General features: G+C 33.9%; 1 protein-coding gene across 1 annotated transcript; it reads left to right on the top strand.

Moving 5' to 3' along the window:
* The first annotated feature begins 1,397 nt into the window (after positions 1-1,397).
* On the top strand, positions 1,398-22,637 carry LOC137925656 (cathepsin K-like). Its single transcript, XM_068769129.1, has 13 exons — positions 1,398-1,476; positions 3,321-3,420; positions 4,601-4,703; positions 6,920-7,028; positions 7,926-8,049; positions 12,194-12,306; positions 13,690-13,792; positions 15,670-15,747; positions 16,311-16,540; positions 17,439-17,565; positions 19,434-19,536; positions 20,335-20,519; positions 22,420-22,637. The coding sequence occupies exons 1-13, from the start codon at positions 1,398-1,400 to the stop codon at positions 22,598-22,600; spliced, it is 1,635 nt and encodes a 544-aa protein (XP_068625230.1). The 3' UTR covers positions 22,601-22,637.
* The last annotated feature ends 2,548 nt before the right edge of the window (positions 22,638-25,185 follow it).

The following is a 25,185-nucleotide window of genomic DNA, read 5'->3' as shown; positions in this document are numbered from 1 at the left end:
GAAGAATTGCTCGTTTAAAGTGGCATTGGGCAGGGCAAATCGCTCGTGCTGCCGAAGGCTGTAGAAGCCAGGAGGTGACCACGTGCCGGTAGACGCAGCGTGGGTAGGTGGCCCTCTAGTTGGACCGAAGACATTAATCAAAGTAGGTCGGAGATCGCTGAATGCGGGCAGTGCAGGAGCGGTCATTTTTATGATCTTAGGGGCTTCACCATGCCGTCAGCGTCAACTAACATGAATGAATGAATGAAATATATATTCTCTCAGAAATGAGTTTCGTAAATAGAATGTAATTAAATTTATACCCTTCTTATACTATATTTGTTACAACTGTGAACTGAATGTCGAAATGTTTTTTAACACTTAACCATTTGGGCGATGCAGATATAAATTAACGGTAGGTTAAATAAGTATATATAATAAAAGTGGAAATAAAATCTAAATTCAAGGGGAAATAATAAGTAAGTTAATAAATAAATATACTAACGACTGTAATAATGGATTTTTTATACATTTTAATATGTGTAATTAATAAATAACTGGTGGTGCAAATGTATGTATATATATATATGTACATACATACATATATGTATATATATATATATATAGAGAGAGAGAGAGAGAGAGATACTCAACCGCTTATTGTAAACTAATTCTTTATATATCTTTATTCTAAATGTCAAAACACAGTGAAATTTGGCGCCATTTGTAAAAATTAAGGCAGATTTACATTATGACATTACTTTTGCGCCAACTTTTTTGTTTAAATATTACAGTTAATAAAGGACTTTTAAATAATAATCCAGTATACGTGGATAAGAACATTAACAAATATGAAAAAATATAGATACATAGGGTTAAGTCTAGAAATAAAGAGAAGCATGTTCTTGTTTATTGTATAAATAATTTTAAATGATGATACACCTTGGAAATATAATTCATCTACTGTAATTAAGATATTTTAAAATTGACTACAAATAAATATTATTGCGAATCGCAATGCATTTGAAACTCTCGTATCTTCTAGTTGAAGTAATAGTAAAATACCTATAATTTTTCTCCACTGGCGTTCTTCTCATATAATGTATACAAAATGTCACTGTGATTGATTCTGTAAGTAAATTTATGAAAAAATGAATAAAATGGATGTTATATTTTTAATTAAGAAATTATTTACCGATTCCGAAAGAAAAAAAACTTTGCCCACAAAAATTAAAAAAAAATCAATTCACACGACTGAATTGAATCTTTTACACTCATAACGAATCATGCTGTATATGCAAAATAAATTTAAAAAATTGTGAATGTGAAATCAACTTTATACAAAGGTTATCGATATATGAATTTTGATAATTTGTGGTATAAAATGCGAGTCAAAACTTATTAGTTTATTCGTCAACATGGCGTCTAGAACATCGGCTGTGCTTTTCAAACTGATCACGGTCTCTTTCTTTTGTGGTATATTGAATCATGTGATAGGTAAGTGACAATATTTATTTATTTTATCATTCATTTTGGATCATTTATACTGAATCACTAAGTTTCACGAAAAGGCTTTTAATGTGCCTACTTTCATAAAATCTAGATTAATTTTCAACTCCCCTGTAGTTTCAGAACGTTTTTTATTTAATAAACTTTTTATTTATTACATAATAAATAAAAATTATTATAGGTAAGTAAAGTGTATTATATTGTACTTATTTACGTACTTATATAGTACATATGTAAATCACTACATTTATTGTAAAGTTAAACACAGTTTCACTAGATTTACGAAGTTGATAAACTCTGAAGATATTTAAATAAGAAAAGGACCGATATATATGTTAGCTACTTCCGCACATGCAGTCGTAGTCGTGCAATAAAATGCACCGTCCGCCAGCCCGCTGATAAATGCGCATCATAACATATATTATAGATATATATTATAGATCGAAATGTATCTTATTTATTTAATATAGAACGATTAATTCAGTAATCGAAAAATATTTTCTATATACGAGTAGATAACTTTCGTATTAAATTTGTTAAAAAAAAAACTAACAAAGTTTATTCGGTTTCGTGAATTTTGAAAATGGCCAAAAATCTCCATAGCTTTTGCGTTTTTCGATCCACCCATCTATATTACATACGTTTCATTTATCATTAACACTAATCATACCAACACTTACTAGGTTCTCTATTTCTACCATGGCGTGTCGAATGACCTGACTTTATATTTATTCATTGAATGTATAAACTAGGTTATTAGATAGGAAATTAAAATTAAATTTTAATAAATACTTTGAAAAAAAATAGTTATTACCTACCTATGTACAAAAGCAATAAAATGATACGTGCATATTATTTTTATTTAATATTCTCTATTATACACGCTGGAATACATTCAAATAGTTTCAAAATAAACAAAAAAGTACAAGCGGTGTTATCACACGAAGCAATCTCTTACAGACAACCATAGCATGGAAACAGTAGAAGTGAAAATAATGCGTAGTTAAATTGTATAAAACGTACATAAACATTCTTCCATATGTAAATAACAATCATAGGTCTAGTAAATAGTAGTTTACCATTTTTTTTTTAAATAGATCGTGAGTTAGCACGTATTATATTCAGCGATAAATCATTCTACAATCGCCTGTGTGGTAAAAGATTTGGCCATGAACAAAGAAGAATGCGCCTCGAGGAAGAATCTCAAAGACCTCTCATGTGTATCATGAAGAAATTCAAATGTGCATTTTCAATGCCTAACTCCAAAATGGGTAATTTGACCCATTGTTTAGTATTAACACCTAGTAAACCCTAAAACATTTTTTTATTTTAACTAGTGTGATGTTATTGATCAAGAGTCGCTACACTGAGTGGTAATGATAACTCGTCAGGTACTCTGAGTTCTGACTCTGAATGAAACACCACTGGTTCACAAGAAGTTCTTTATTAACAAATCAGATGGTCACCCTACTTAAACACAAAGTATACTTTCGCTTAGTCCATACTTCGCTTCCAAATCGCTTAAGAAATCACTGTCCAAACAACTTGCCAAACAATGACTTTGTATCACTAATTGTAGATCTTAATGTTATAACTTGAAAAACAACACTAAACTGTCGACATGGGGAGTACACCTATTTATACTAAGGATAAAGTTCTAGTAAGTTCGAGATAGTACTCCGTTAGAATTTCCGAGAACCGTACACAAAAAATTATAAATAACTTCAAGGTCATGCATGTTCACGGCACTTCTTTATCCTAGGGTTCCGTGTTTATTGTTTAGAGGGTTCTGTAACTCGTGCTTTGTAACATTATTAATATTATATTTTCAGTGAACCGCGAATTTAAAAAATTACAATGGCCAACAGAATATCACTATAAAGCGGAGAGAATTAATCTTAAAACCGGCATGAAGGAGCCATTTGAAGTATGGTAAGTTATACATGATAACTTTCATTTCAACTTTTTCTTCTTTGACATTTATCATCATTACCATTTCGGTCACGCTCTTCCTGGAAAGTCATAGTCGAAAATACGACGAGCTATTGCCACAGACATGTTTTTCAGAGTGCTTCCGTCATTACGAGGCTTGTCACCACCCTCATAGAGGTTTACACATTTTCTTTACACGTATTTAAATAATCAAAGCAGGAAAAGCGGTGACAACTTGCGGTGTTCCGATCTGAACTCGTTGAAATCACCGTAGTCAATATATATATATATATATATATGTATATATTGACATATATGTCATGCACTCTATATATATATATAAATATATATATATATATATATATATATATATATATATAGAGTGCATGACAAATTTTCCAAAAAGGATTACGATCCCACAAGTGTAGTACAGAAGAGATAAGATTTTTTAATTATTTTCGATAAAATAGTGTAAATCAATCCTTAAATAGAACCTTATTTTTCCTATGTATGTATGAAACACGAGTATATTGTACAAACATTTCTTTCACGTTTTTAATGAAAATCCATGCCATATTTTCAAAGTATATTTACATTTAATTACAGTACATAGTCGGTGTAGTACACGCCTCGCGCGAAAATATTCATAACAAATTAGTAAAAATGAACATATTCTCCCCACAATTGCGTCATTGATTACATACGGTTGCCACAGCTCACAAAAAAAATTTCAGAAGATGGACGGAAACGTCCTCTGGGAACTATAATATCACAGATATCTTGGGAAAGAGGTAACATCTACAGGTTCAAATGACTAGTTAAAATTTCTGAATCTATTTGTTTTACAATTCGCGTTGCTAAATGATGAAACCTTAAAGCTGAAAACGATCCAAAAGAATTTATTAAATATCTTTGCTATCACTATGAATTCCATAATATTCAAAAAACTATCCATAATTAGGCCAAAACTTTTAAATAAGCTATAAAACATATGGGAATATATTAAATTTAATTCCATATATAGATATATTATAACACTTTGATAAAAAATGTTATTGACTAAACCTATATCATAGTATCTACTGAATATCACAGAAAAAAGCTTTTTAGTGTCTTCCGTACTAAGCGAAATACTATAGTTAGAAAATAAATATGCATTTATAAATATTTCAATCTGCAGGTACGGTGGGGAGCAGAATCGTTCGCGAATTGACTACTATAATGGCACCGTGAAACGGTTCTACCATTTCGAACCCACAGAAGATACAGCAACGGTTTACCAGGTAACTACTCAGATTATTTTTTTATATTATTATTGTATAGCGTTAATTAGTACTAAAGAGGCGCATAATTACTTCACTATTACTTTAGAAATGATATTGGTATAAAAAAAGAACTTGTGATTATTGAAATAATGGTACACTGTACCACTGGTGTCTTTTGGTATATAAATTTATACCGGTAAAATGTAATTAAAAAAGTTTATCATTAAAAAAATGTACACCAATACCTTGCTTTGCGTCGTTTCGTTTTGCGTTTTTCTCGAAGTTGCGTCGCTGCTTAATTAGTACTAATTTTAACTGTGCGTCGTTAGATTTTAGAGGTTGCGTTGTTTTGGGTTCCAGCCCTTAATTTTTTTTTAAATTTTCTTTTTTTTTTATAAAAAATGGCAACACTTGTTTCTGATTGCACCATGCCACCAATACTCGGGGATTCCCTTTCTAACTAAAAATCAACGCATTTTAATACAATTTCATTTTCCCTTTGTTTTGCTAATTTTGGAGTTCAGTTTCAATCACGTAGTGTGTTGTGCTTTTTTTAAAAGAGAATAATAAATTTATGTAAATATTAACATGTTGTTTCTGGTTACAGAAAAGGTATATATTTTTCCAATTTATTTATTGGCAGAGTTACATTATTATTGTTTTTAAATTATTTACTCTGTTCAATTTTCTTTTTAAGAAGTAGTATTTTCGTGACCCTGGAATCTATCTTCGATCTTTACATGGTTTGCTATTGAAAATCTTAATTCACTTTGCGGCGTTTCAATTTGCGTCGTGCTTTTTTTGGAACGTAACCACGACGCAAGGTGAGGTATTGGTTTATATACATATATAATTATATCGAGAGAGCTATACTCGGAATTTCGCTACGAGATCGATAAAGAAATGATTAGATGAACCAGTTATTGACGTAGCTCGTAGAACTGCTATTCTGAAGTAGTAGAGGGCTGGGCGGATCGCTAGTTCCAATGACTGTTGGCAGTAGACGTGACGTGGGTAAGCCTCCCTCTAGAGGGACTGCCGACATCATCAAGGTTCCGGGAAGTTACAGATTGCGTGCTGACAGGTTATTGTGACAATCTAAGGAGAAGGCCTACGCTTTTCAGTGAACTTCTATCGGCTGACATAAATGGAGTATTTAAAATAAGAGAAATGAGCAGAGGTAGTTTTTATAAGGAACTTGTGATAATAGAATGTAAGACAACACTCTAATGTATTAAAAAGTTTAATCTAAACAAATCTGTAATATCAAAAGATAATGATAGAAAATGTAAGAATAAAATAAAATTGTACCTAGCCACCTAAGAGTAAAAAAGATGAGGAAAGGAAGGCGATGAAAGCAAGAAGGAATGAAAGAACAAAAGAAAGTTGCAAGATATTGTGAAGGATAAAAGGAAGGAATAAAAGAAATTGAGAAGAATGAAAGTGAGTGTAGAATAAAGATAAAACCCTGAAAAAATTATTTGTGAACAAAGTCCCTGTCCCAAACAAAATAGGGGTACGAGAGGCTCCCAATAGCGGGGGACAAAAGAAAAAAAAAGAAAAAAAATGTGATGTCAGCTTTAAAGATGATGACATGTCATCGTCGTCGTTTCAGTCATAGGACGTTTATTGTGATAATGGAATCTTTCATCCAGCGACTTCAGATGACCTCGAAAGAACTACTCTTTGCAAGATGCTTTGGAAGATGCTACATTTGCCGTTTCGAGGTTTTTACTCCTATATAATACATGATACATTGATGATGTTTAATGGAATCAGGCGTAACCTTGCGGAAGTCCATCCTAAGTAAGAAAAAGACCAATAAACACTGAGTCTACTCTGTGTTTGGCACTAATCGGTGTAACATAACTCCTGAAGATGCCCCGTGGCGGGGTGAAATACGTGTTGAGTGATTTGATGGTGGCAGTTGTGTAATTCGCATTGTTCGTCGCATACGCATTTATCAGCGGGCTGGCGGGCGGTGCACTGTTGCACGACTACCACTGCATGTGCGAAAGTGGCTAAATATTGGTCTTTTTCTTACATTGATGATGTGGCTAATGGCAACTATCAATTTCAAACTACGAGAGTTCCAAGCAACATGGTCTGAGATAACCCAACTTAATAGGATTTATTCTGAGATGTCAATTCATTCGCTATCTGTATTATCACCATACAAATTATCCTTGTTAGATGAGAAAACAATACTTATCTAACATTATTAATGACTACAGATCAATCCGGAGACCACTGACCAAGAGACCAACGAGATAGTCTGCCGAAAAATGGAGGACGAGGAAATTGTGAAATACCTACCGCAAGCCGACGAACTTATATATATAGGTAAATATTGAACAAATTTCAAGAGTATGCATTTTTATATATAACGTTGATTGGTTATTTGCTGTCTGCTAATTTACAATCTAGCTTTATAAATAATTAATAAATAAAGGATGATAAAATATAAATACATTTAAAAAACTTTTAAGTTAAACGTTTTTTTGATACCCATATTGTGGTGGTTGTGGAAAAATATGTACCTAGTCCACCATATTGGAAAGGGGTCCATCTTGAATTTTAAATTTTGACGTAATCATCGTGTTTTACTAGTGTAGCCCTTTCATTTGATACCCATATTGAGGGGGTCAAGGAAAAATATGTAATCCGCCATTTTGTATTGGCGGCCATCTTAGATCTATAATGTTATTGATTTTATTATATTGTATTATCATCTAAATTAAACGTGTGTACTAAATATCAGATCAATCTGACAACGGGAAGATTCTTAAATTTCAATTTCTAATTTTGACCCAAATAAATAAACAAATAAATTCCGTATGGGTCGAAATCAATAAAACCGTTTAAAAAAAAATTATTATTATTAAGTATTGTTTACTATCAATACTCTGCAGACTTTTTACTACTAGAAGTAATTGGCCAGTCGCATTTCAATATTTAAAAAAATATGTAACATATTTTAGAGTGATCACTTAAAAAAAAATGATTAAAAATAGGTGTTAAGATTTTTGATAACTAATTTACCCTTATATCTCTATACAATTAACATTAATAAATAAATAATAGCCTTTACATCTATCACCTATTGTCTTGTATATAGTCCAGTTATCATAAACCCTTTTATCACTTAATTCCGAGAAAAACTTTTAGAACATGAAGGTAAGAGACTCGAAGTAGAGGTTTCCTTTGATTATAATGTATTCATACATGATTCCTTACCAGGTCAACGGCTTTACGACGGCAAAACAGTGCAAGTGTGGAAATACGAAGAGAATGATGAACTGTCATACAAAACACAACGCACTGTTTACGCATACGCGAATGGAGATGATAGTATACCAGTCAGGTTTGTAAACCCTCTAATTTTCGAAATGTTAAGATAGTGGCCACCTAAACTACCACAACTTCAATTAATAATAATTACAATATTATTATTTATTGAGCAGTGGTAGGAGTCTGAGACTTCATATGATAGTTCGATAGTAGGTCGCGGGTTCAATTCCCAAGACACAATCTTATGTAATTCACATTTTGTTCACTAGTTATATAGGGTTTCCGCTGCCCACAAACAAAGTTTTCAGAGGATGGACAGCACCATCCTCTGTGTACGTCAATACCAAACTGCAATTGCCAACATGCCTGCCAATAGTGACAATTATTGTATATCCCTCGATAGAATTCTGTTCATTACAAAATTCCTCTAAATCAGAGTTCCTCAAACTTTTTTGTGTCGTAGACCTCTTGCCATGTTTTTCCGTGTTGGGTAGACCCCCTACTTACCTGATATTGATTTCCTGTAAATTTCTAACTGTAGTGAAGTTAAGTGTTAAAAACTTAAAGTAAAAACACATGTTAATTTATACATTTATTAAGTGAATTTAAATTAAAACTACTCAAAATAAAATTTTGTATCTGTTATGTAAAATATACGTAACATTAAATAAATGTAAAATAAACTATAAATAAAATAACATAAGCAATAAGTCAATATTTTTAGTGAATACCAACATCCTACAACTTACACAATTTTATAAACATACATAATATTTTTTTTTACTTCACAGGTACTTTTATAAATAATGTAAATGTTTTGATATTATAAGATAGTATGATGTAAGTAAATAGGTACTAACAATGTATGTGTTGAGATCCACTATCGTGGACCCCCAATTTCATTTCATGGACTCCAAATTTTTCGCTGACGTAGACCCCTTGCAGGTTGTCATAGACCCCTAGGCGTCGATATAGACCACTAAGAATCACTGCTCTAAATCTTAATCTAGTTCACGCTAAAAAACATATCTTAACAGAGTTAGTTTATTTTCTAACATTACGTGGTACATTTTAAAAATTGAGTCTGTACTATTACGGATAGGTTTCTCTCCTGCTTCATCTTCAGCTCCTAGAAAAATGAGACTTTAGTAACGCGTTTCCTTCTGTTCGTCGCAAAGCTAAACGAACTTTGTATATTTACTCATTTATTCTATTATAAACCACTCGTCTCCCATATTATTTCCAAGCCATTTCTGTATGCCTCATGGTAAAGTTTAAGCTTGTCAATATTAAAACAATAAACATGTCAAAGCTCACTTTATTTATGTATCACGTTTAATTTACATTATATACAAATTATACCGATACAAAAGATTAATGAAATCGATGAATTTCTTCTCAAGTTATGGCCTAAGCAAGGGAAAGAAGGTTTCATATATGTAATCATATCGTAGCCACCACAAAATAAACCCAAATTTGCGAATATCTAATTTTACAGGAGAACCAACAAAACAAAATTTCTTTAATAATTTTTAATTATATTCAACCTACAAGAGTTATTTATATACCAAATCATAGCTATTTTTTCTGTTTCCATGTAACAGAGAAAATGAATTTTACTTGAATTAATTATAAACGTTTTTATGAGTAATGTTTTTTATTATGTTATTCCTGTAAAAATTTTATATTGACCTTCATCAGTAATGTTGCATTATGAAATTATTTACGTGTACATTCGCTCTAAACTCTTTACTACAATAGTTTTTAATTAACTAAGTTTGTGATTGATTCTTTAAAAAAGATTATGATAATAAGTCCTTACCGTGAATAAATCCATAATAAATACATTTAAAAAACTTATAAGTTAAACGGTTTTTTGATACCCATATTTTGGTGGTTGTGGAAAAATATGTACCTAGTCCGCCATATTGGAACGGCGTCCATCTTGAAATTTGAATTTTGACATAATGTTTTACTAGTGTAGCCCTTTCATTTGATACTCATATTGAGGGGGTTAAGAAAAAATACGTAATCCGCCATTTTGTATCGGCGGCCATCTTAGATTTATAATGTTATTGATTCTATTATATTGTATTGTCATCTAAATTAAATGGAAGGTGCTTAAATTTCTATTTCTAATTTTGACCCAAACAAATTCCGTACGGGTCGAACTAAGTAAACCGTTTAAAAAGTACAAAAGTAGCCAGTAGCACCCATTACTGGAAACTTATCAAACATTTTTCCAGCAAAAGATATCGTAATCGGTCTTACTAATCTACTTGCAAGAATTTCGTTCCCATATCACATCGTAGTAGTGATTTACTGTTTGAACTTAATTCAACTATTTTATTAAAAGACTTACTACTTTTTTCGTGGAAAACTTTTTGGTGGAATCAACTGGTATAGCTTCATTTCACTTTAGGATAAATCCCAAAAAAATCACAAGGTGTAATACAGTGATTCCCAAAGTGGTCTATATCGACCCCTAGGGGTCTATGACGACCTGCAAGGCGTCTACGTCAGCGTAAAAAAAATTAGGGGTCCATGAAATGAAAATGGGGGTCCACGATAGTGGATCTCAACACATACACTGATAGTACCTATTTACTTACATCATACTATTTTACAATATCACAACATTTACATTATTTATAAAAGTACCTATGAAATAAAAAAAATATTGTATATGTTTATAAAATTGTGTAAGTTGTAGGATTATTAAATTAACATGTGTTTTTACTTTAAGTTTTAAACACTAAACTTCATTACAGTTAGAAATTTACAGGAAATCAATATCGGGTAAGTAGGGGGTCTACCCAGCACGGAAAAACATGGCAAGGGGTCTACGAACCAAAAAAGTTTGGGGAACTCTGGTGTAATACTACATGTAGATTTCGAATTTGACAGGAATGAAACAAGCCTGCATTAGCATAGTAAGGGTCTATTCGGTTGGGCCGACAATATTATCATAGTTATGTATGTATATATTACATACGTGAGGTAATACAGAACAATTTTAAAAGACTGTTAACCAATAGCTTTAACAGCTGAAGTATTTTCTGTAATCTGTTTCTTTTTCTTCTCTTTTTTAGCCAACTGACGCCCACTGCTGGGTATATTATATAGTACACTGGTAGGTCTTTAATGGAATCAGGCGATACCTTGCGGAAGTCCATCCTAAGTAAGAAAAGGACCAATATTTAGCCACTTCCGCACATGCAGTGGTAGTCGTGCAACAAAGTGCATTGTCCGCTAGCCCGCTGATAAATGCGTATGCAGCAAACAATGCGAATCACACGACTACTACTGCATGTGCCGAAGTGGCTAAATATTGGTCCTTTTCTTACTTGGGTATAGATCTCTTCCAAAGATCACCACGATCTTGCACAGCCCACACACAACGAATTCCTGTGATTTTAACTGTGTAGTCGATCCACACATATATATTATAATATATACTATTTGCTGCATACTTTATATTGTTCATAAACATAATAAGATTTATAATAGAACCCCTACATCACAAACACTCCGCTTTTAAAATACGAGTTTCATATCCTCTGTTATATTTTTATCCTAATTTAATTTTATACAAAATGTCGGCGGATTCACGGTCTCTTTGTCGACTAGTATTTGAAAATTTCTGAATTCGTTTAGAAGAGTGCAGAAATATAAATGGTTGTTCTTCTAGATAATAAAAGGACTAATATATAGCTACTTCCGCTATATAGCAGTAGTCGTGCAATGAAGTGCACTGCTGATGCCCCGTGGAGAGTTGAAACATGTGTTGAGTGAATTAACGGAGGTAGTTGTGTAATTCGCATTGTTTACCGCACGCGCATTTATCAGCGGGCTGGCGGGCGGTGTACTTTATTGCACGAATACTGCTGCATAGAGAAAGTAGCTATATAATATATTAGTCCCTTTCTTAGTTAGGATGTACTTCCGCGAGGTAACGCCTGAATCTATTAGTTCTGCTAGATATATTTACTATATATTTACAAAAAGTAAATTTTAACGAGTTTCCTCTCCTGTCAATAAATAAATTAATGGTTTCTTTATAAAAAATCAACAAATATTAACTAATTCATCGCCTTCTTTGTTTACTTCGTAATTTTCTAAGCGTATCTTTTATTGGTTATATTAAGTTATGTGTGAATTGTCAGCTGTGAAAGACCTAAATAAATAAAACTTTAAGTAATTTTTATTAACTACAGATCCGAAATCGTGAAGTACAAATCGTGGAACGGAGGTCTGGATTCTCATGTCATCACTAATTTCTATTTCTTCGAAGCAACCGTGGGTTCAATCGAGCTTGATGCTGAACATGGTAAGTGACTCTGGTAATATTTATTTTAAGTAAAATAACATCGAAATGTGTCTCCAAAATATATACTACTGTGAACAAAACGTAAGGTGAAATTTTCATTTAAAACTCCCGAAAAGGCAGGTATTTTTTTTGCCCAGTATCTATTTGTCGAAAATTGGAATAACATTACATAAATAGTTTTGAAGAATATTTGGTATCGAACGCATCAAGACTCGATTGGTGCATAAATGGCACATTTTTTTTAAGAAAAAAAGCAAAAGCTCAACACAAGTCGTTCCTCAACTGCAGTATTCACCTGATGTCGCCCCGTCCGACTTCTGGTTATTCAGCAAACTTAAAAGGCCAATGTGTAAATGCCGTTTTGACACGATTGAGGAGATAAGCCGAATCGAAAAAGGTCTGGAAAGCTTTCCCTGAAAAAGACTATTTAGACTGTTGTGCATTTTATCAGACGGGGATTGCTTTGAATAAATAATAAAATTTACATTTTATAAATAAATTCCGCTTACATTTTGATCACAGTATTAAATCATAAGTTAAAAAAAAATCATGGCTGAGGGAACGCTGGAGTTCAGATACTGAAAAGAGAGCTTTGTTCAGCTTTCAGTGCTTGGCCAACTCAAATAGTTAAGCAGTTCATTATAATTACTGCTGCATGTATGCCCTTCCTATAGATATCCAAAAGGACAGGTTTGACACGGTAATATATCAATTTTGTTTTGAAAGTCCTACGCTACGCTTTCCAGTCTCCACTACAGAACTTCTTTTTTCATTTCGGCTTCGAGTGCCGGTCTGGCGTTGAAATCAGGGAGGCGTCAATAGCCTCCCTGACAAGCGGAAAGGATACCAGGGAAGAATTCCTCTCTTATTGCAAAAGAATCATACAATATGCAATAGAAAGAAATAAAAGTTAGGCATAGACAACAAAAAAAAACTAACAAGACAAGTTAAAAAAAATAATATAAAACTGTGATATAGAATAGATAAAAAAGTGATACAATAAAAATAGAATTTAAGAAAATGTAAAATGAAAAGAGGATGAAAGAAAGGTAAATAGAGCAAAAGGGAAAGAAAGCAGAATTGTAGCATAAAAGAATAGGCTCCACTACAGAACCTAAAGGCTGCAAACAGGTATACGCTACATGGCCTGCCCGTTGCCAGTATCAATATATTATCCGCTGGGATATGATGTTTAATTTCGTCTATTTACGGATTTGCTCATTCCTTATTTAATTTAGCAGACAATGACTCATGGTGCAAATGTGATTGTGAACAATAATCAATTAAACAATATGTACATAAATATTTATGTATATATATTTATATGTATGCAATACAGTATTGACTTCAAAAATACATGTAATTAACTTTGGTAATTTACAGTTGAAGAATGCACGTACTTGGGCAAACTTGGGGAGAATTTCAAAGTCGACGTTCGCTTCTTACACCCCAGTTGTCCGAATGACGTCAATAAAGCTTTTCACAGGTAATAGATTCGAATAAAGAAATATTTTTATTGTGGTAGGCACTTACAATACCCGGCGATAAATAATGCACATCGACCTTTGGAAAGAGACAATCGGTTAATTTCGGCTTCGTAGAGCTTTATCTCTGTCGCACGTTCGACTAAACGTCACGTCACGTAGGTACTGTTTTTTCCATTTATCGCTAGTTACTGTACATGCACTTTTAAATCGTCGATTATTTTAACATTGCTGAGAAGTAGTACTAACCTAAAACTCAACAGTTACTCTTTCTAAATAAAATTTAACAATTTTTTATATGTTTATTGTAATATAAACTATGTAAATAAAACAAAATTTTACACACTGATCGACCAAAAACTCCTGAATCCTTCAAAAAGATTTATTTAATGGTATCCTTTATTTTAGATTTAAATCCAAAAAAAATAATGTGTAAGATATCTTGTGAAACTTTATTATATATGAGTACACTTAGAATCATGAAGGATTTGTTAACTGATGAAGGTTCCATATTGAGATATACCGTACTGGCTGAATAGAAGTTTAAATTTAAATGTAGAACTTGAAGAGGCTTGCCAAGGTTACATCTTTACAGTTGTTATTGTTTGAGAGCAACAGCGCGAAATTAATAATAGATAGATGTAATATGTATGTTTGTATTAACAGAAAAGGTTAATTTATAGTATATTTAATAAGAGATAAAAATAAAATTGCAAGTATTAAAAAATTATTAATACAACAATAGATTATATTCCATATCTTCATATCCACCATTCAACAAACTTATCATTTTTTTTACCTTTCATCGTTCTTAAGTTTAATTATATTCCGTTTTAACGCCTTTCAAATTTAAATAGCAATATACAATATGAACCTTTTGCTATTACAAATACACAGGAAGGTCATAAAAACATTAAATGATTTTATTTTTAAAAGTAACTCAGATACGCGTTGAAATCATCGTTGCTTTAATTTTATGTTGATAGGTATCATTATAGAGGCTAAGTTTAATTGTAGTTTATATCAAAGTAGACTTCTTTAAATATGACATAAAATAGTAAGTATTAAATATCTTAAAGTATAAAGTAATTTTTCTGGCTACATTGTCAATCATTGAGCCATGGAAAGCATTATGCTTCTTTCTTCTCTACGAACAAGAATAACGGGCGTTTGTTAAGCATATACAGGTTTATTTTATATTATATGTTACACATATACACTATATACATTTTAGTTTTTCGATGTGGCATTTCGATCCTATTGTACGTCCACACTACCTAAATTATTCTAAAGGCGAAAACTTATGACGATCTTTCGTTGTTGTAATAAAAATAAAAAATTAAATAGCCATCGGACTGACATTAACGAAGCAGTCTGCAGGCAACAAAACGCGCAGAATAGATGACCACTCTGGCCGCTGCACTGTTCACAACTAGAGAAACAATGCTAAATAACAAATAAATATTATTTGCAAATAGTTTTTTTAAACAAAATATTCATAAAGAATGATTGGTTAGTTTACAAGTTTAAATAGGTGGATGACTCATTTGGCAGCAAAAACCTAGAAAAATAGTGATCGCTCTGAAATATATTACCTTTAATATTTTTTTTCTTTTTAAATGCGTATGGTGGTGCACTTCATTACACAACTACTGCTGCATAGCGGAAGTAACTATATATTAGTACTTTTCTTAGTTAGGATAGACTTCCGCGAGGTAACGCCTGATTCTATTAGGTTTGTCTTAATTTATTACTTTATTTATCATTTGTGAAACCGTTGTTTTATAACAAATTAATTAATTATTTTAACCATTGATTTTATAACCAATCCCTCTGTATGATGTACACGAAATTAAAAAAAAGTTTTATTTCTTTTCAGTTACAAAAGACATTATAACAAGAAACACAGCAAAGCCGAACACGAGATAAGGAAGGACATCTTCGAAAAGAACTGGAGGTACCGTCATTTAGTAACCAAGTTATATTATGTTAACTATGTCATTTTTCTACAAAATCGTGTTTTCATACAAGCCTTCTCTCAAAGTAAGAGAATCCAGACCCAGCCCGGTTTAGGATCTTTGTCTTCTTGCACTGTTACGCTTACTGATAAGTTTTGATATCCTTCTTCGATTGATTGACCTTGAACTTTAACTTCATTACACTACGCAAAAAAAATTACGTAACATCGGTCACTGAGAGGCCGTCTGGTAGATCTGTTAGTTCACTTTTACCTAATTAACAAATTACCATTGACGAATTTAGCTATTATTTTTGAAAACTTACCTAGATATGTAACCTTTTAGCCCATCTGGAACATTTTCGTTTTATGTTTTATGTGTTTATTTACGTAACAAAAAAGTCAACGCAAGACATGACATATCCCTACTCCATACTAGATGGCGCTAGTTGAATTTTACATCGCGTAATTGTTACACTGTTAGGTACATACGCATTTCGTTTAGTAAAAATAGCAAAAGCTACATTGTTATTTTAATGAATAATAAAGTATATTATTTACAGGCGTGTTATCGAACATAATAAGAGAAACGCCGGTTATAAACTAGAGATCAACAAATTCGCGGACCAATCTGAAGAGGAACTCTCATACCTGACTGCCACCCGTCCATCTGGACCTGAAGAGAAGGGCACAATGGATTTTCCTTACACAGACGAAGAATTAAAGGCAATAGAAGACGAGCTGCCTTTGAACTACGACATGAGAATTGATGGTGTTATATCCCATGTTAAGAGTAAGTATTAAATATTGAACCGCAGTAATGAATTAATATCTAAGGTTTAAAAGGCACTTTAGGAGTAGAAAACCAGAGGAGTAGAGGAAGAGAGAGGTTCTCTGTTTTAATTAAAATTAAAGATTATAGTAGGAGTAAAGCGATTGACTCTTCTATACAGATCTCCATTACAGAATGCCTGTGTTTGACAAATTTCTTTAGCTATTTATGCACCTGGTGAAGTAATAATGTGGGGAGTCCCCACAGTTGAGCACACGGCGGTTCTTGCCTGTTGAACATCGGCTATTGCTGGAAATCCGCCATTGTCAACAAAACTATTATTTTGGCATCTGTCGAGTTCACACTTTGTGAATTTATTATGTAGAATTGTCACTGCTCATAAAGTTTCCAGAAGAAAGTGAGCAGCATCTTTTGCGTACTATCATACCACAGCGCGATCGCTAACCGGTGTTCTAAGCGTGGCAATTATGGCATATTCCGCCATAGATATATTTGGGGGAGTTCTATGCCTTGCAGTGCATGTATATGGGCTGAAGCGACGGTATGGTTTGCTAAATTTGTACCATCAGAAATTATTGCAATGTAATAAATAATAAATGAAAGTAACATATTTCGGAGTAACGAGTTACAACTGGGCGATTACATGTAGCTTCAAGTGTAAACTTACAAAGTTATGTAACTTCTACTACTTCGGCTATTATTCACTTCAATCTAGATATTTTTGGGCCACTTGCTAACCCGAGTATTTGGACAACTAGCGGCAACATAATAGTCTTGCTGATACACGGTCAAGAAACGGTTGAAGTGCAATAGGACGATAACTTGAGGGTTTTACATGCAAGAGTAATATTGTGGTACGTTTCCAGAGTTGCACAAATAAATTTGAGGTTTCCAACAGACCAAGGTGCTTGCGGTTCTTGCTGGGCGTTTTCTTCCACGGCAGCAGTAGAAGGTGCTCTTGCTAGAAGTAACGGTGGTAAAGTCTATGATCTCAGCGAACAGTCCCTGATTGACTGCGCTTGGGAGTGAGTAGCTGTTTTTACTTGTTCTACGTAAATTCTCCTTATTTCTCAATTTCAATTTCTCTTTATAATAACAGCAGACCAGTGCTGTTTACTATTGTGTTGGTGTAGATACGAAGCACACAAAGTGTTTTGTAAGGATCCAGAAAGAAAAGGTGGAAGCAAAAGACCTGAAGAAACCTCGTCATAAAATTACATTTTTAACTGAACTTTAGTGACAGTAATTTCTTTACTTAAGTCTAGATATTTAAGATAACCTGTCTTTGGAAAGAAGCTATGTTGGGTCTGTACAAACCAAAACCCCTTCGGTGGTAGCCCTCTGAGCAATGTGAGGGACTCTAATATCTCCATAAAGTTTTTTTTAATTACTACCACAGTCCCTCGCGTTGTGCTATTCTTTGTAGCCTGTCCTAGGAAACACGTTGTTCACACTAATCCTGTAAAGAAAAATTCTCTTTTTTTATTGTTTCGGGAGGGAGGGGAATCTTCCGGATGTTCAAGATACCCTGCCTCTGGGGAAGGATAGGCTTAATGATGATGGTTTCGTATGATGATGGATGATGAGGGATCACCCTGCGATCTTCCCACGCTCTTTGCTGCTTTAGGTAGCCCGTCCCGAGAAAGGAAAAGAATAATAATCTAAATATCTAATAGGTTCAGGCGTTACTTTGCGGAAGTCCATTCTAAGTAAGAAAAGGACTAATTTATAGCTACGTCCGCTATGTAGCAGTAGTCGTGCAATAAAGTGCACAACCCGCGAGCCTTCACTCTGTGTCTGGCACTAATCGGTGTAACAATACTCCTAAGGATGCCCTTTGGTGGGGTGAAACACGTGTTGAGTGATTTAACGGTGGTTGTTGTGTAATTCGCATTGTTTTACCGCAAGCGCATTTATCAGCGAGCTGGCATGCACTTTATTGCACCACTACTGCTACATAGCGGAAGTAGCTATATATTAGTCCTTTTCTTACTTAATAATCTAAACTAACTTGAACTTTTTTTTGGCATCGAGGGGAAATTTTCTGGATAGACTCAAGGTATCCTATCCTCCTGTGGAAGGACATGGTTATGAGGAATTCCTACCTAGCAAAACCCTTTCAATGTTCGTTTTTCATACCTTTGGAGGGGTCATTGGAAGTCCTCTGTAGCTCGAAGGTGCCGTAAATACTTTGCCAAGATACATCCTTGGAGTCGGAAAGGGATATGAGAGGCTGAACTGATTCGGCAAATAGTTATGAGTAGTTTGAAATACACCAATATCTCGCTTTGCGTCGTTTCGTTTAGCGTCTTACCAAAATTGCGTATTAGCATAGTTGCTTAGTTTGTCCTCATTTTCACTGTGTGTCGTTACGTTGTCGAGGATACGTTGTTTCGGATTTGAGTCTTTAAATGGCTTGCTATATAAAATCCTAATTCACTTTGCGTCGTTTCAATTTGCGTCGTGTTTTTTGGTACATAACCACGAGGTATTGGTGTAATTGTAAACAACTGTTTCGATACCAAATAAAGCAATTTCGTGGAGTACCCACGTATTAAAGCACCTTAAAAAAATTATTGAACTATGAATAAAACATATTTGTATGACAATTATTTAACCCATAATAGCTTGATTTACGAAAGTGTTTTTTTAATATTACTGTGTTTGCTTGAGGGTCTAGATGAAGGGAAAAAAAGCTTTTTTTTTTATTTCGTTGGAAAGAATATTATACAACAGTAAAATTCGTACAGCCAACCCATAAAAATAACTAATAGTAATGTGAACATTCGGTTTAAAAGATTGGTATCAAAATTTAAACTCTAGGCTATTAAGGGTTAAAAGGAGTTTTATATATAGCTCAATAGTTTAAAAAGTACATTAATTTATAACTCAGGAGTAATAACGGCTGCAATGGCGGTGACTTAGCGGGAACCTTTAAGTACATCGTTAACCACGGGATCCCATCTGAGTGGGCGTATGGACCTTATCTGGAGCAGGTATTTTATACTTTAATGTAATTACTACTCGATAAAATTACATTCAATTACTATTCAATTATCTCAAGCGAATACTTGTAGTGTTTAAACGTGGTCTCACACTTTGTGCTTCATCTCTCACAGTCTTCATCAGCTTCATCAGCTTAATCGGCTTCATCAGCTTCATCAGCTTCATCGGCTTCATCAGCTTCATCAGCTCGCGTTTGCTCAAGAAGCCGTGGTGTGGCTTTGATCGGAATATCTCTACGAATCAGGAATAAGGAAATTTAGGATTAAAAAAGCGAATTGGCAAGTTGAGGATGCAGACGCAGGCTACATGACAGCGCAGAACAAATGTACATTGAGCCTTATGTTTATGGAGCGAAGACCATATACCGGCACAAAGTGTACAAACGACATTATGTACTTCAGAAGACGTTGGATGCAGGCCACTTCTAACCGGTTCTCTTCTCCATCTTAACGAGAGGAATTAGTTGCTGGAGTTTCTCGTAAAGAGTTTTTATCTATTTTTCTCCCAATATTATATTTGGGACGAGGATATAAATCTTCCTATCTTACCCTCTCTCTCTAATCCGTCGCAATTTGTCTCTTTCTTCCTTTTTTCATCCTTCATGTTTTCTATCATTCTCACAACATTCATTCACATTACATTCACTACTCACCTTCCATTCCTCGCCACATTTCTTGTTACAAGGCTTGTTACTTGTAACAAAACCGCAAGACAGTGTAGCGACTCTCTTCTCCCTCCAAAGTTCCCGTAAAGAGATTGTCTACCTAATGTTTTTTTAACATTTCCAGGATGGTTTCTGTCACTTGGAGAATATGACCAAAATTAACTATGTGAAAGGCTTCGCGCGGGTGCCTGCATTGAGTGAGGTTGCACTTAAAGCTGCCTTGTACAAGTACGGTCCAGTGACAGTATCAATATACGCTACGGATAACATGAAACTATACTCAAGCGGGGTTTACTACGACTTAGACTGGTGAGTCTTTTCCTTTCAACGAACGGACGCCCACTGTATGGCATAGGCTTTTCCTAAAGATCGATGAAGACCAGACCTTCGCTGTGGCCTACTCGCTCGTGGTCGCCACTAGAGTACCTTTAGGCTCTAACGGCCATAGATTGCACTTACTCTTAGCAAAACAATTGTTTGAAAATTACTTTTTCTAATGGATTCAGTCGTTACTTTGCAGAAGTCCATCCTAAGTAAGAAAAGGACTAATATTTAGACTCGGTGTTTGGCACTAATCGGTGTAACAATATTCCTGAGGATGCCCCATGGGGGGGTGAAACATGTTGCCACTTGCGCATTTATCAGCGGGCTGGCGGGCGGTGCACTTTATTGCACGACTACTGCTACATAGCGGAAGTAGCTATATATTAGTCCTTTTCTTAATTACTTATTCGGTAGTTGGCGCCCAAACTGTGACTTTTTGTCATTTTTTTTTTTGTTATTGGTTTTCTTTCAAACAATTGCCTACTTTTTCATATTTCCTATTAAACACACATGTGAAAATAGTGCGTAAATAATTAAACTGTGGAAGCTTGTTACTAGCAAACTGTTATATAAGTTTTACTGTTTTATTTGTTAGTCTATGAGATTAATTATTAATTAACACATAGTAATTACCTCCACATTTTAACACGATATATTTTTACAATAGTAATACAAGTATCTTACTCTGGGTTTCATTAAAAAACTCGCACTTACTCAACGAGCCATGATTAGTTAAGATAAAAATAATTTATTCAATATTGGAACGCTAACAGAACTTTTATTGATAGTAAACTAAATACTTGTATTTTATTTTTTATCTGTTTTATTTTTGAATCTACACTGCTTTGCAAAGTGTTATTGTGGAGAAGAAACAAGAAGAAACTTTACGACACATCTTTTTATAAAGTTTAACATAGATTTATAAATACACACTCTATCAGATATAGTCTAAAAGAAATGAAATCAGGCACCATCACTGCCAAGGATTCTTATCATTTTAATATTGGTTTATTGAATAATAAGCTTTTTCTTTCAATTTACTGTTAATATGCGTTTTGAATTTTGTGTATGGTAGATCAATAATGTTTCGCGTCATTTTATTAAATAAAATCTGTAATTATAGAATGAACGCAAAGCCATTGTGTTGGAGTGTATTATAATAAAAGTACATTCACTATTGGAAATAAGCCTCCCCTATAGATTTCTTATATGACAGATTAGGAGCGCCATGACTCCAGCATCTTGCGACGAACTTAACAGTGGCATCTGCCTATATTTAAACGGTTTTATTTAGTTCGACCTGTACGGAATTTATTTGGATCAAAATTAGAAATTGAAATTTAAGCACCTTCCCGTTGTCAGATTAATCTGAAATTTGGTACACACATTTAATTTAGATGACAATACAATATAATAAAATCAATAACATTATAAATCTAAGATGGCCGCCGATACAAAATGGCGGATTACGTATTTTTCCTTAACTCCCTCAATATGGGTATCAAATGAAAGGGCTTCACTAGAAAAACACGATGATTATGTCAAAATTTAAAATTCAAGATGGACGCCGTTCTAATATGGCGGACTAGGTACATATTTTTCCACAACGACCACAATATGGGTATCAAAAAACCGTTTAACTTAAAAGTTTTTTAAATGTATTTATTTTGGTGAATATTTTACTTCGTTCTGAGTGCCATGTTGCCTGACCACAGACACTTGAAGTTCAACAATCCGCTGTGCTATGTAAATTAGGTTAGTTTGGTTTGTCTACGGATCACATTTCTGAATTGATCTCGTGTTAAATCCCAAGTGTAGGTTTCTCTGTGTGTTCTCCGTGAAAGTGAATTTTTCAATAATTAAATGTCTGATTATTTTACATTAGTACCGAGAACGAGGCTAACCACGGGGTCACAGTAGTTGGATACGGACAACGTGATGACGTGAATTACTGGATCGTGAAGAACTCCTGGGGCGAGGACTGGGGTGAAGATGGCTACATCCTCATGTCATCCGTGAATAATAACTGCAATCTTATGTCAGATGCATACTACCCAATAATATAATCTTAGTTTTATATTCTTTATACATAATTAAAATCCACGTTGCAATTTGAACTATTCAGTTTTATTTTATTACTTGTTTAAAAACTGTTGAAGCAGTAAATAAACTGTTTGGTGTCATGCCGCTCTCGGATTGGTAAGTGTCGATGACGTGCCGCTCCCGGATTGGTCAACAATAATTTACGGACCAATTGGAGAACTCTAATTTAAGTACGTCTAAATAAATAGATATTTCATAGGAGCTTTGTCTCCTGTCCACGTGGCAGTATCCGGAACAGATAACATATTTTATTAACACAACGCATAGTCCTGAATCTTTCCATTTTATTATTAATAAATAATATTTTTATTATTATTAGATCCGTATGTCTTTCGGAACTCTGTCTCTCCTGAGACGGTAATAATTCATGGTTACATTACCTACCATTTGAAGATACTGCGCAAAAAGTTATGTTTATATCTTCATTATTATTTATTCATAAATGACTGTCAATACGTCGATCTATTATCTATTTCCTATTAAAACCGACAGTCAAAAGCATTTAGTTGTTTTGTTATAAGCTTTTGTTGTAAAAGCTATTTGCTATTAGATATATTGTCATTATCTTCAAATATATATACATACCAACCGACATGGAATCATTTATAGCGATCACTTGCATTGGACATCAAAATAATACGAAATAAGCCCTTGCATTGGCATTCACTTCCGCCGAACAGACACCATACCTAACCAAACGCTGCTTTAAAAGCCGTACCTATATTTATATGTATACTCGTATGTGTATATATGTAAAGTAGAATATATATATATATTCTACTTTGTAAAGGAAATGAAATAAAAAACGAAATAATTTATCTCCTTTATTCCCATGCAACTATTTATTTTTAAACCGACATTGGAAATTAAAACACTTGTGCACTAAAATCGTATGTAGAAGATGAAGGATTGACAGAAAAAGAGAGAATAGAAGGAGATGTTTAGAAATTATGGGTCTTAGCCGGGTGGTGCCGTGGGCCTGGTCCAGGCGGCGCCGCACCAGTTCTTGGTACGCTTGCAGTGCCAGGACCTGACTTCCTCGAACTTTGGAGTGGTGGTGCTAGTGGTCTTAGGGGTAAGACGGCGGCGGCCTTCAGGCTGGCCTGCTGCTATTGCCAGCAAGGCTAGCAATGCCACCAACCAGCCGATTCTCAGGAAAATCATTTTGATTGTATCTGGAAGGAATTTGTGAGTCATTTGATATTGAAGAAAACTTAAATACGCATTAACAAAGCTTCAAGCGAGTAATTCGGAGATTTAAAATCGTCAGAGCTGTGTAAATCGCTAAAAATATTCTAATGTAAGTCCACTGCTGGGCATAGACCTCTAATATAGAATGGCTTACTTCCAGCGTCTTCCTATGAACTTAACAAAGTTGTCTATTCACTTTGTCTTATGCTGCAGCCGGTTTGTGGGCCTCACTTCAAGTACGTCAATTGTTAGAAGACGCAGGAGAAAAGCTGCTTCTATCCTTTTGGAAATCTATGAGGGTGGTTTATAGTAATCCACGTCTTTTTGCTGATATGATAATGCAGATGAAAATTGAGAAGGCAGCTGGCAAATCATGTGTGTTAAAATACAACCAGATTTCTTCCAATTCTAAATCTTGAGCACGTAATAATGTAAAAAAAAAATACTTACTTTATAATTCAACTCCTATGCACTTACCGAAAATCTTCTCCTTATATACCTGGTATCGTTCCATTTCAAACGAACCGTTGCAAATATTCAATCTTGAACTTGTTTTACGCTGAAATCGATTCAACGGACAAATGTGTTTATGTTGATTGAAATTTGAATTTTATTAATTGTGACTTCCGCAATATAGTTTAACCCACGGAAGTCTGGGAAGTACGTATCAACACGGGGTGTGTTATTGGCATAATATAAACTACTTAAAATTAATCAGGTACAAATACAAAGCCTGTCTCAGGATTTTACACTAACAGCATATATTCGGTTCTTGCAGCGGCTTAGATGATCTTTTGGAAATTTAAACCATTAAAAAATAACATATAAAAGAAAATATAACAATAAATAATAACAAAAAAAAACAATTTATACAAAAGTACAACAGGCGGTCTTATCGCTCGAGGCGATCTCTACAAGACAATCTTTGGATGGAGATTTGGATGGGTTCTGTATGTACATAATAAAAAATATACTAAATATTTCAGAGTATATTACTCTTACATTTAAATATATACACATAAACACGCATGCATAAATGAATTTTACTTGGAAAAGAAATTACATAAAAACTTATTATTTACAATACTCTTTTGTATCTTTTTGAAATCTGACAGCGATTTAGCGCGTCTTATGGCTTCTGGCAATTTATTCCAATGACCTGACAGCGACAACTTCAACTTGATGAAGAGCCAACCCAGGATAGAGTGGCCTGGCACAAATTGATAAGGAGACCCGACTCCAAATAAAGGGAAAAGAGAAGGAAGAAGAAGAAGATACCTGACAGCGACAACAGTGTAAGATTTCTCCATAAATATAGTAGAATACAGCCATAGTCAATTGTCGGTTTCGGGGCTGG

The sequence above is a fragment of the Battus philenor genome, unplaced genomic scaffold (genome assembly GCF_028537555.1).
Source record: "Battus philenor isolate CCGP_79_NKW_IND1 unplaced genomic scaffold, ilBatPhil1.0.hap1 SCAF_27, whole genome shotgun sequence".
Lineage (NCBI taxonomy): Eukaryota > Metazoa > Arthropoda > Insecta > Lepidoptera > Papilionidae > Battus > Battus philenor.
The sequence above is the reverse complement of the archived record's forward strand: the minus strand, read 5'-3'. Positions and strand labels throughout refer to the sequence as shown.